At 51.7% G+C, this 13138-nt stretch overlaps 1 protein-coding gene across 1 annotated transcript; it reads right to left on the bottom strand.

Annotated features, from left to right (window-relative positions):
* Window positions 1–1063: 1063 nt before the first annotated feature.
* PLAC9 (placenta associated 9) lies at window positions 1064–12480 on the bottom strand. The gene is made up of 4 exons (XM_068983200.1): window positions 12417–12480; window positions 2710–2807; window positions 1472–1601; window positions 1064–1111 (listed from the first exon to the last, which is right to left on the bottom strand). Exons 1-4 carry the CDS (start codon window positions 12478–12480, stop codon window positions 1101–1103), a joined length of 303 nt encoding a protein of 100 aa, XP_068839301.1. The 3' UTR covers window positions 1064–1100.
* Between the last annotated feature and the right edge of the window lie 658 nt (window positions 12481–13138).

Below are 13138 nucleotides of genomic sequence, written 5' to 3'. Positions count from 1 at the left end.
CCCATGTCCACAGATTTGATGAACGGATGAATAAAATGTGATATGGCCACATAATGGGGTATTATTCAGCTATAAACAAAAGTGAAGTATTGATACAACATGGATGAACCTTGAAAACATGGTAAGTGAAAAAACGTCAGACACAAAACCTTAGTGGTTTCCAAGGGAGGTTGGGAGGGGGAATGGAAAGTGACTGCTTAACACTGTAGGCTGCTGCTGCTAAGTCACATCAGTCGTGTCTGACTCTGTGCGACCCCATAGAACGCAGCCCACCAGGCTCCCCTGTCCCTGGGATTCTCCAGGCAGGAACACGAGTAGGTTGCCATTTCCTTCTCCAATGCATGAAAGTGAAAAGTGAAAGTGAAGTCACTCAGTTGTGTCCGACTCCTAGCAACCCCATGGACTGCAGCCTACCAGGCTCCTCCACCCGTGGGATTTTCCAGGCAAGAGTACTGGAGTGGGGTGCCACTGCCTTCTCCATAATAGTACAGGGGGTGATGAAAATTCCTAGAATAAGGTGGTGGTGATTGCACACCACTCTGAACCCACTTAATTGGTACCATTTTAAATGGTTAAAATTTAGAATTTTATGTGAATTTTACCTCAGTCGAAAAAAAGGTAAAAAAAACCTAATGTGCACACACACCACGTGGACAGTCTCATTAGAATGGAGGCTCTGGGCAGGGCCCGCAATTCAGCGTCTTCGATGAGCTCTCAGGTGGCTCCTTTGCTGTTCGCCCATGGCCGCATACTGAGTCACAAGGCTACTCAGGGCCCCTCCACTGTGCTGCCTTAAAGTTCTGGGCCTCAGGTGCCTCACCTCTTGAGCCAGCCCTGCCCTGTCCATCCCTGTAAGTAAGGGCGGAAGTGTGCAGGTGGACTTGTGCTGTGTCTGAGTCTGCGGGGGTGCGAGCCTCAGGGATGGGGGCAGATGGAGAAGGGGCTGTGGCTGCAGAGGTCACTGTCAGCAGACAGAGAGGACCAAAGGAGTAGGTTTTATTTTGCACAAAGCTGAGGAAGCCAGGCCAGAATGCCTGTTCTGTTCTCAGACGAGGGCTGTCGTGTCACTGCCAGCTGCTGGGCGGCTCCAGCTCTGGTGCTCAAAAGCGATCTGAAAGAGAGGGGGCAACCTGGGGGGTGAGTGAACGGGCACTGACTGCCGCCTGCCCTCCCCTGCCAGTCCCCCAGGGACTCCTGTGGCAGGAACACAGAGCTCACGGAGGAGGCAGCTGCTCTGTGTCAGGGTGTTGCGGAGACTGGAACTCTGCTGGGTGCCCTTTCCTGATGCTGGGCTACAGCAACCCCGGGGGTTTGGGCAGACAGCTCTCTGGGGGAGTCGGGGGAGGGGGGTCCTCCCAATTCTGTCCCAAGGAGAAGTGGGAGACTCCCTGGCTTGTCCACGGAGTGGAGCAGTTGTCCCCACTGCTGCCCAGTCCCAGAGGCTGTCATCTCCGCTACCCGAGCTGCTCACCATCTCCATCTCCCAGGAGGTCGGGGATCGGGCTGAAGGGCCCTGGGGGCAAGTTCCAGGCCAGCTCCTCCAGCTGACCCAGCAGGCCTTTGACTTCCGCCTCCAGGTGCTCCACCGTCTTCTCCACCGTCTAGAGCGAGGAGAGAAGGCAGAGGAGAGCAGGGCAGTGGAAGACAAGAGTGAGGTCAGTCTTGCTTCATCAGCCACATCCTCCGGAGCCCGTGGCAGTCAAGTAGGGGGCAGCGGGAAGGGAACTAGGTGCCGGGGGACCTGGGTCCTCCTGGTTCAGGCACTGCCCCCGTCTGCCTCTCAGCTCCCAGATGACAGGATTCGAGGGGCTCACTCAAGGCCACTCCTGGCTCTGGCGCTCAGGGGTTTCGCTTAATCACTGGTTTGGGGCGTGGATGGACTTTGGGATCCCTTTTCCCATTTCAAGATGACACCACTGGGAGCTCACATTTCTTTTGTTGCCCCGCCCCCTGGTGGCGACTCTGCCAAATGATCGTTTTGGCATTTTGAAATTTTCTTTATTCAGGGTTAACTTTTTTTGTAAATGAACCCCTTTAGTAGTCTGGTAAAACCGATAGACTCCCATCAGAAGAATGCTTTCATTGAGAAAATAAAATATATAGGATTTCCAAGGATATAAAATGCATTAAAATATTAAAGTATTTAAATTTTGATATAAAACATATTACCTTAAGTAACAGCAGACCTAACAACTACTGAATTTTTGACACATTGATTAGAATAAATTGAGATATAAGTTGAGATATTCACAGTGACTATAATGGGATGAAATTCTCTGATTTCTACTGATGACAGTGTCAAGGTACAATTGTTTTTTGTCTATAGTGAATGACAGTGATAAACTTCAGCTAAGGGTTTGTGAAATAAAGTGCAGTTTTTTTCCCCCACACAAAACTGTGGACCTCGGGTTACAAGCAGTAGCTGTATAACAAAACACAGCAAGTGAATTTCCACCTTCTCATCTGGTGAATATGCAGAGATCTCCCGCTGGAGGCAAGCAAGTTCCCAGGGGAGGCAGGGTCTGCTGGGGGCTGGTCAGCCTAACAGTACAGGGAAGGCATGGAGATGTCTAACATGGTGGCCAGGGAGCAGGACTGGCCTAGATCACCCCAATTTTAAAAAACCAGATTGGCTTGAGCCCTCCCAAGCCACCACCAGCCTGGCAGATGGTCCTGAAGCTGCATGTCCTCCCAGGCAACCCTCATTACCTCCTCTATGATGTCCAGCCGACTGTGGACAGCCACGTGTGTGTCACACCCTGCGCTCTGAGCTGAGTCTCCTCGGGAGGGGATGAAGGGTTCATCAGCTGTGGGAAAACAAGTCTTGTCACTGTGGGGCCCTCGGTTTCCCTGTAACATTAGAGTCTCTTACAAAGTACCTGGTTCAAAGGAGGTGAGTCCAGAAAACAGTCCAAAGAGAAGCCGAGAGAGCCAGGATGTGAATGTAGGGCTGCCCTACTCATTCATCTCCAGGGCCAGGGTCACCTCCAGACCCAAGTGGGCATCCTCAAGGAGGTGCGGCCTGAACTGGGTAAGAAAGGGAAGGGAAGGAATGTTTTAGCCAGAAAGAATGAGTGTGCAAAGACAGACATGAGTGTGCAAAGACAGACATGAAGTAGCACGGGGTCGCAAAGAGTCGGACACGACTGAGCGACTTCACTTTCACTTCTCACTTTCATGCACTGGAGAAGGAAATGGCAACCCACTTCAGTGTTCTTGCCTGGAGAATCCCAGGGACAGGGGAGCCTGGTGGGCTGCTGTCTATGGGGTCACACAGAGTCGGACGTGACTGACGCGACTTAGCAGCAGCAGCAGCGGCGTGGCTCAGTGCAGAAACCCTTGGGGGTTTGGAGTGGCTGGAAAGTACTGCGTGGCTGGGGGATGAGACTGCAGAGGTGGATGATGCAAACAAAGCCGGGGTCCTAATCTATCGATCATGATGTTCCGGGGGTTATTTTAACAGAGAGTCATGTAGTCGTACATGAATTCTTAAAATTCAGAGAATGAATTGGAGAGATTCATCTTTAAAGGCAGGAAGTATCACAGTAATCGGCATAAGAACTGGTGAAAGGAGACCACTGTAGGAAAAGAGGAAGAGTATGTGCGGAGATGTTTTAGAAATAGCATTATGCGCCACATGGTGTGCTCAACAAACGCGTAAACTCAGCCAGCCTCTACAACCGATGACTACCCACGGTTCACACATGAAGAAATTGAGAGGGGTGGCGTGATAGGTCCAGCGTCACACAGCCAGCAAGTGGAAGCTCTGAGGTTCAGCCTGTTCAACATCATTTTCCTCCCCACCGCTGGGTCCTCCTTGATTCTTCCTGGCACCAGCAACCTTCACACCAGAAGCCTTAGAGCCTGGTTTTGAGCTCACGTTGCAGGGTTTGTGGCTCTGAGATGTTTTCAGGGCATCCAAGTTGGCTGGGTCCTTGGAAAACATGGACAGTCAGGAAGGGGGACACTGCCCCAGAAACAAGGAGAAGCCAAGCACTTTAAAGAGGACGAAACAGCATGGCCTAAAGAGGCACTGAGGTCTAGCAAGGTCAAGACTGACACACGGAGCAACAGAGAAGCTGATGCCGAACGCCATCCCCGCGCTTTCAGTAAAGAGGCGCCAGCAGACCAGAGTCTAGTCGCGGTGGGAGGAGAAGGGAAGGGAAGGCCAAGAGAAGGAGACAGAGATCCCAGAAAGCATGCGCAACAAGCTCGGCTGCGAGTGGAGATCGGATCACAGTGTCTGAAGAAGTCTTTACTGTTACTTCCAGGTTGTTAAGCGTTGAAGAAACTAAACAATGCTTTTAGCCTGAAGACAGGAAGAACCCAGGAGAACTGAAAGGATGCAAGGCCACAGAGTCCAGAAATGGTGATGGGGGTGGGGGTGGGGGTCACGCGTGGAAGGGAGAGAGAGGACACGCTGCAGAAACGGGCAAAAAGTTCTACTTAAAAGGGTCAAGAAGTCGAGCAAGTCCCACCTAATAACCGCTGTTCACTCGGTGAAGAGGGGACTCATCTGCTGAAAACTCCTGCAGGGTTAGTAAAGAGGAGAGTTCGTTGTGAGGTTATCGGGAATTCTCTGAGCAGGCTGAGAGACACAGCCGCTAAAATGGGAGCCATGGCAAGAGTGCTTTCACCATGGAAACTGACAGACGCTCTGTTTCCCAAGAGCCAGTGTATCAGCACCCCTGGGTAAGAAGCCTGAGTAAAGAGAGGGGGTGAGGAGAATGACGGAAGCAGTTAGGAGGATGAGACGGAGCGACAGCGCCAAGGAAGCCCCACCCCAGCAGCTCAGCAGCTGGGTGTTAGCAGCAAAGACAGGTGGGTGGACAAGCTGAAACCTAGGACAAGCTGAAACAAGGGATGAATGTGGTGACAGGCAGAAGAGAAAGGAGCTGAGGATTCAACCAGCCAGGGCTTAAGCGGCTGAGTTCTGGAGTCTAGCCTGAATAAGGCAGGGGAAAAGGCCAATAAGAGGACTGACAGTTGGGAGAAATGGAGGGGCTGAAGGCACTGGAGGTCTCGATGCAATGATAGGGTAACCGAATTTACTGCAATTTTAAAGAGATACTGCAATTTTTAGCCTGGAGAGGTGGAGCAACTTCACAGTGACAATACTAAGGCTGTGAGCATCTGAAGCAGAGTGGGGGTAAGAGTTATTGGACTTGATCTTTGTAAATGCAAAACTCTTGTAACTCTAAGACTTCAGTGTTGGTTGGGTTGCCCGAGGGGACATATAAAGTTGCCCAGAAGGCAATGGCACCCCACTTCAGTACTCTTGCCTGGAAAATCTCATGGACGGAGGAGCCTGGTAGGCTGCAGTCCATGGGGTCGCCAAGAGTCGGACACGACTGAGCGACTTCACTTTCACTTTTCACTTTCATACATTGGAGAAGGAAATGGCGGGCCCACTCCAGTGTTCTTGCTTGGAGAATCCCAGGGATGGGGGAGCCTGGTGGGCTGCCATCTATGGGGTCGCACAGAGTCAGACACGACTGAAGTGACTTAGCAGCAGAAGGTGGGCAGTCCTTGAGGTAAGAATGGAGATGATAAGCCATTTTGCTGGTGATGAATGTGTAACTCTGAAGGCTGGGTGACTTGTCCAAGATCACACAGTTGGCAAATGACTGAACCCCAAGCACCCTGGCCTCCTCCTGGCCCCACTAGCTGGTCAGCCAGCTGGTTTTGTGGAGCTCTGCCAGAGTCCCCATACCCTAAGAGTCTCTGGTCCTAACTATCTATCTGGACCCCAGCTCTTCCACACAGGGGTGAGAGCCAAGCACAGGGACAAAACTTCCTTTCACTCTGAGCATTTTTTGTGGAGAACAATTTCAGTTTTTACTTTCTGCTTTTTATTACATCCATCCACTGAACTTAGAAAAACCTCTTCAAAAAACACTGGTCTTCTTGTTGACTTTGGGGAGGGAGGGGATGTTATAGTGGCACTTTGGTTATTTTTTTAAAAGGAGCCTTTTAGAGATCTCTCCTGAAATATTTATAGATACAATGCTATTATGTCTTGGCTTACTTCAAAATAATCCAGGCCTGGGAGTGGGAGGAGGCATGGGTGGGAGTGTTGGACATTGGTCAAGATTGACCAAGACTGGTAATTGTTGAAACTGAGAGACAGGGACATGGGGTAGGGGTTGGAGGGCTCACTATGCTAGTCTACTTTTGTGTGCCTGGTTTGAAACTTTCCACAATATAAGGCACTTGTCCAGTGAGGTTGCCAGCAAAAAGCATGAGTCGTGGTGGGCTTTGTGCATTGATAAAAAATGTTCTGGATGGGTGTTGGGGGGTGTTCTGAGAGACCCCACCTGGAGGGCTGTGCTCCATTCTGGGTCATTCACTGAGAGGCTTTGGACAGGCAGAGGCAGGTCTAAAGGGGCCACTGTGAAGGGACTCCAGATGTTGACTCATATGTCTCAGTTGAGAGAACTGGGGTGCTCAGCTAGAGAGAAAGGACTTGGAGGGGGCAGGCAGAGCTGTTCTCAGCCACACAGAGGCTGTCCTGGTCTAGGTCTGTGCCCACACACACCTTCTGCAGACTCTGCCCAGAGGGGCCTTTGGCCAAGCCTTTCCCCTGAACCCCACCTGCCCTTTCCCAGACCCTAAACGACTCTTCTCCCCCTCCCCCAAGCACTTAGGCCAGGAGGAAGCAGGGTGACCCTGCCGGCCAAGCGGGGCTCTATCAGCCCTCTAAGTCACGAGCAACATGAGTCTGCTCCCCTTGCTCAGCCTAAAACATCCTGTTCTCTGCGTGTCTGTGATGAGGCCTGACTTGGCTCCTAGACCCCTCCAGGGAAGAGGCTGGGCTGAGACTGCTCTCCACATCACACGGCAGTAATCCGTCGCATCTGGACACAACTGCACCCCGGGCTGTGGCACAACTGTCTGTGAGCTCATCCAGGCCTCCCCGGGAGCTCTGCTGAGAGGGCGGGTGGGGGGTTGGGGGCTGGGGGTGGCTGGGAAGAGCCCGGCCACCCTGCCCCGCGCCCTTCCCCATGGGGGTTCTCATGGCGTTGACCTCAAAGCCTGAAGGCAGAAAACACACTGCAAGCCTCCGTTCTCAGCTGCGCACTGGTGCAGCCAGTGGGAACTTCCTGCTCCCTGAGCCTCTGCTGCCTTCTCAGAACAAGGCTTTTGGGGCAGTGGGGAGGGCGAGGCACGCCCGAACAGATGCAGCGCACCCAAGGGTCACCTGTCTCTCAGACCTCAAGTGAGCTACCAGGACAGAACCGGGATGAGTCTAAGGACAAGTTGCTTGTCTGCCCAGAAACTCCAGCAAAGCAAGTTAGGCAAGGACTCCCTTCGCGCTTTGCGCTGTCTTGCCTGTAAAGAGCTCATGATAATGCCCGCCGGCTTCACGGGGCTCCAGGGAAGCTCAAACCAGAGGAAGAAGAGTGGGGGAGGTGGCAGATTATCCCGCCTGACCACGGACGGCCAAGGCTGCGGCTGCCAGTTTTCCCTGCCTTTCTCTGCTCCCCCCGTCCCCTGCCTGGTCAGTTGGGGAATGGACCTTCTTGGATGCAAGGTTGTTTTCCTTGGCCTGGTGCCTGCTCAGGGCCTATGTGCACCCTGGACTGCGCCTTGGGTGGAACATCGTGAGAGCCGGCTGCTGGTGGGGGGGTGGGGTGGGGTGGACCAGAGGCTCAGCGCAGGCAAGGGGTAGACTCCATTTAAAGGGGCGTGGCCACTGGGGCCCCTCCCACTGACAGACATAGGAGAACTTTTTTCTTTTAGACCTGAACACTCACTAAGAAAGTGCACAACTCAAATGATTTCTGACCCTGAAAAGTGCTGCTCTGACCAGCCACACTTGTAGACTGCGGCTTAATTCTATGTGACCACATTCAATATAATAAGTCTAATAAATTTGACCACATTCAATATTTGTATTAAAATTTCTGCTTCATTCCAAACCAGTGTTTTTTTTGTTTTTTTTTTTAAGCAGAAGAATGCTATTTTCAAACAATTATATGAAGAACTCTAATCTGTGGACCTGCTCTGCCTGAAACAGGAGAAGGCTGCTTAAGCCCCCTCAGAGGGAGCTCAGATGCCAGGAAACTTTTATTTTGGGAGCGATATGTTGTCTCCCCTGTTCTCTGGTCATTTTCCAGAGGTGGATTTGAGCCTTGCCGGTGACTCTGAGAGCTTACCAGTGCAGTCAGCGGGTGGTTAAAGTGAGGATACAAGCTGAGCTGCTGTAACAAAGAGCCCTCCCCCGCCCCCCAGTCACACAAGTGTTTATTTCTTTCTCACTTATCAGTTCAGAGGTGGCCTGGCTGATGCTCCCAGCTGGCAGGCAGCTCTGCTCCCCTCAAGGCCGTACAGGAAACCAGATTCCTTCTACCTCAGAATCCTACGTTTTTTAATCCACTGGGTTATAAAGTACTAGAACATTCCTAAACCCCCACCAGACCAAGGACTAGGAAGCCATCCAGGATAAACTTCTCTCCACATGCTCTGAACAGAACACAAGGTTGGGGTCCCACCTCCACTGCTGGCTGACTGTGCTCTTTGCCTCTCACTCAGTGGCTTCTGCAGGGGATCCTCCCTGCCCTGTCTACTGGCAGGACTGCTGCACTGACTCAAGGGGATCCCGCATTTGAAGGCACCTGAGAACTGTCAGATGACGTGCAAATGCCAGGTGAGGCATTCGCCAGGTGGGCTGGAGACTGAGCAGGTCGGTGTAAGCCCCTGTGGCCTTCCCTCTCCACATGGAGCCAGTGCTCTTCACTAGGTAACTCTGGCCAGGTCTCCTCAAGGTGGGGAGGCATCTGCTCTGGGACTACACTGTGGAGGGGTCCCAGGAGTGCTTGGGAGGGGCTTCGCCAACAAGCACACCGGGGGGTTCAAGGCTGACTGAATTTTCTGGGCTCTGTTATAAGCCAGTCCCACTTGCTAGATCCTTGGTTTCTCCACCTTTAGAATGGGTACAGCCCTACTCTATATTTGAATCCACTATCAACATATGATCACTTATTACATGCCAAACTTTTTGTTCAGTGTTTACCTGCATTATTATCTCATTTAATTCTATCTGTAAGCTCAGTACTCCTACATCACTTTTTTATAGATTAGAAAACCAAAGATCAAAGAGGTTGAGACATGCCCAAGACTACACGGCTGGTAGGTAGTGGGGGCAGGATTTGAATCCTACCTGCCTGACACTATGCTGTGCTTTGGGAGTTCTGTGATGAGTTAAGGGCCTCCCACCTTGGGATCTCAGCTGCCTCCTCTGTAAAATGAGGGGCTGGACAAGCATGGGGCAAAAGGGACCTGTACACAGGACGCCTGTGCACCTGGCCTGGGGCCCAACAAGAGCCCAAATGTGTACATTGGATCAAATTGTCTTTGAGAGTTTCACTCCCCATCATCCATTTTTGTAAGAAGAAATGCAGTGATCCTTACCATGCACGCTATGTGCTAAGTCACGTCGGTTGTGTCCGACTTTTTGCGACCCCATGGACTGTAGCCTGCCAGTCTTCTCTCAGTCTACCCTATCCATGCGATTCTCCAGGCAAGAATACTGGAGTGGGTTCCCATGCCCCCCTCCAGGGGATCTTCCTGATCCAGGAGACTTCAGTCTCCTGCATTGGCAGGCAGGTTCTTTACCACTAGTGCCACCTGGGAAGATGTCTCAACATAGCTCGAGCATCTTCTTTCACCCAAAGCAAAAAAGCAGAATCCCAATGGAAGACAGTCCACAGGGACCTGGAGTGACGGTGGATTCCTGTAGGCCCCGAGGCATGGATGAGAATGGCTAAATAGCAAAACAGAAAAGGACCTCAGCTGAAGTCTTAACTTAAAAAAAAAAATTCTCTACAAATAACACAGAACAGTCTATTTCACTCAACACATAAAAGACTTTATAGAGCAATATGAAAAATCCTAATACCACAATTGAAAAGGCCAAGACAATTCACAAGAATTAGAAATGACCAATATTCATTTGAAAAAAAAAATCCAACCTCGGCAGTAATCAAAGAAATGAAAATTAAAGCAATAAACCATCTTAAAGTATTCTCGCAAAAAAAGTCTAATTGGAATTAGACGATGCTTCTAGATCTAATTCCCAGTTTATAGACAATACAGGGAAAAGGAGAACATTTAAATGACATACAGAAGATGCACTCAGTTAAAATTTAAATGTGAAAAACTATAGGACCAGCAACGTAGTTTCTTTACCAAATAAATTTTAAGAAAAATGAAAAGAACCTTCTAAAGAAACTTAAAACTTACTACAAGAAACTTAATGGACATATCAACCAAAACCCAAATGTATCCACCTCATTTGAATCAAACAGACCAAATATAAAACATGACACAATTAGGGACATGAATACTGACTAGACATTTGATGATATTAAGGAGTTATTGTTCATTTTTAGGGGTGACAATGGTATTTTAGTTACTAAAAGATTATTGATGCTTTAATAATATATAAGGTAGTACTTATAGATGAAAATAGTTAGTGCCTGGAGTTTCCTGTAATCTGAGGGAGGGGAGAGAAGGTGGATTAGATGAATTAAGATGTCAGGAATCCATGGAGGTTCCTTACACTATTCTGTGTGTATAGCCAAAAGATTTGATAATCAACAGTTTAAAAAAAATGGTATAATTGTCTGAAGTCTGAAAGGTTATGTAAAACAATGTTTGAACACAATGTGAAATTACATAAATACATTTATACTTTCTTCTTTCTTTTTTTCTTAATCTGAAGCAATGAGCATGACCAGGAAGAAAATAATGTTTAAAATGGCTTTAAGACAAAACGTATGTACCACTCATAGCTAAGGGGCCACAGAAGGTCAGCCACTGTGGGCAGTGGCCAGCTCCTCCCTCTGGGGGAGCACAGACTCGGCTTTGTCCCCTCAGCTCCTGGAGGTGGGGACTCTGCAAAGAGGGGGCAGGCGGTGGGCCAGGGAAGTAGGGGGTGGGGGGATGGCACTGTGGGCCGGACTCTATGCTGGGTGGTCTCAGCCACTCCTCACTCAGCCTGTGAGGAAGGGGTTGTTGGCCCTCCTTTGCCAACCTCAGTGGAGAAGCTGGCTCAGGGAGGTCAGTGGAGCTGTCTGAGGGTGCGAGGGAAGGAGCCAGTGTGTGCTGACAGGTGTTCTGCGCTGGGCACTTCCCTTTCCGCCAGTTCTCTGGGTGGCTACCGTTCTCCCCAACTTACAGAAGAGGAAATAGCTTCAGAGAGGTGACATGACCCACCCAAGGCCACTCAGCCGGGGGCTGGCCAGGAGCAGGACTGGCCTGAGCCCTTTCCCTGGTGCTCCCGGTTCCCTGCCAGGGGAGCTTCCACCCTAACACGGGGCACTTCCACCAGCTCCAGGTGGATGGGGGAGCAGCCTGACACAGCGCAAGGGTGTGGCTGAGGGGGCGGGAGACCTGCATGCCTGGGCAGACTGGGCCTTCCCCTCACCTGTACAGCCGTGAGCATCAGCCGTCTCTGGTTGAGGTTGGCAAGAGAGCTTGGGTCAATGTCAACTGTAAAGTGCTACATGAAGTGCAGAGTCTTGGGGCGGTGGAAGGAACATCTATGCGTACGGTACAGTTAGTCCTGCAGCCTTCCTGTCCGAGCCTCACCTGCGAGGGGACAGCTCTAAGGCTGCTGTCAGGGGAGCTAGAGGGGATAAAGCACGGCAAGGAACCCAGCCTGGAGCACCCAGGGGGCCTCTCCTTCCTGCGGCCTCCTCCCCACCCACCCAAGGCTGCTCAGGCCCTCTGGGAAAGCTCTCTAAAAGGCTGACACCTGGCCTCCTCTCCTCTACTTGCAGGACCTCCTCAGACTACCAGGCAGGTGAAGCCGAGACCTCCAGGGGCCGCCTGCCTGGCCCCTACCAGCTGGGCCGGACCAGACCGGGGTCATCTGCCTGTTGGAGCTCAGCATCCCAATGAATTCCCCAGGAAAGGAGGCCTGGGTGCTTCGCAGGCCCGCCCCACCCTGCAGACCTCACCGGTCACCGCCTGACCCTGGCCCCCTCCTCCCTCTCCTCCCCACCCGGGGCACTGGGTTTCTCCACCCTCTCTCCTTTTTTTGTTTCTTTCGGATCTCCCTCTCTTGCCATTTTAGTTCCTCTGTTTCTTTCCCACTAAACTCTTTTTGCTGTCCTCATTCATAGCTCACACCCATCTGTTTACCTCCGGAATCTTTCTGTCCCAGCCTCTCCCTTTCCCTCTTTATTCGTTCCTTTTTCTATGTTCCTCTGCCCCTCTCTCTCTGCCTTTTTCTGTTTCGTCTTCCCTTTCTCTCTCCCCATCGCTCTCTCTCCCTCCCTTTATCTCCCTCTTTCTCCATCTCTCTCTCTCTCCATCTGGCTCCGTTCCCATCTCCCTCCCTCTCTTCTGCTCCTTCCTCGCGGTCCGCGGACTCCCTAGCCCTCGCCCTGCTCCCGGGCCCCACTCACCGGCGAAGGCGCCCGGGGCGCGGAGCAGGGCGAGCCCGGCCAGTGCGCAGAGCAGGGGCCGCATGCTGCCGGCCGGCGGAGCGCAGCGCCGCTTCTGCCTGCGGCCGCGCTCCCCGCCCTCCCCGGGATCGCGCCGGCCCGCCTGGGAGGAAATGCTCGCAGTTTCAGCCAAGATTCCTGGGCGGCTCCGGGCTTTCTGGCTCCAGCGAGCCCGCCCCCTCCAGAGACCCCGCGAGCGGAGGGGCGATGTGCCAGGCTGGGCGTCTCCCCAGGAAGGGGCCGCGCTCTGAGCCCCCCGCGCCTCCCCCTGGGCCTGAGCACAGAACAGAGGATGATGGAACCGGGGGCCCAGTGATCCGTTATGAGCCCATTTCACAGACCAGCAAGTTGCAGTTTCCAGAAGTGCCACCCACGCCTGTGGCACAGGATCTGAATTCCTAACTTCACGGAGTAATCAGCTCTGATGACATCAGATAGTGCCGCTCTGAGAGGGAGGCTCAGAAACGGAGGGTCTGCCTTCCACAGAAATTTTGTCCTTCTAAAGGAGTAACAGTATTGTTAAAAGATACTTTCCAAAGGAATATAGTGGATTTGTTATTGATCCGGGTTCTTAAATAGAAATTGATGGGGACTTCCTTGGTGGTCTGGTGGTTAAGAATCCACCTTGCAATGAAGGAACCTGAGTTTGATCCCTGTTCAGGGAACTAAGATCCCATACGCTA

The sequence above is a fragment of the Capricornis sumatraensis genome, chromosome 10 (genome assembly GCF_032405125.1).
Source record: "Capricornis sumatraensis isolate serow.1 chromosome 10, serow.2, whole genome shotgun sequence".
NCBI classification, from domain to species: Eukaryota; Metazoa; Chordata; class Mammalia; order Artiodactyla; family Bovidae; genus Capricornis; species Capricornis sumatraensis.
Note: the sequence above shows the minus strand (reverse complement) of the source record. Positions and strands in the feature narration are given on the sequence as shown.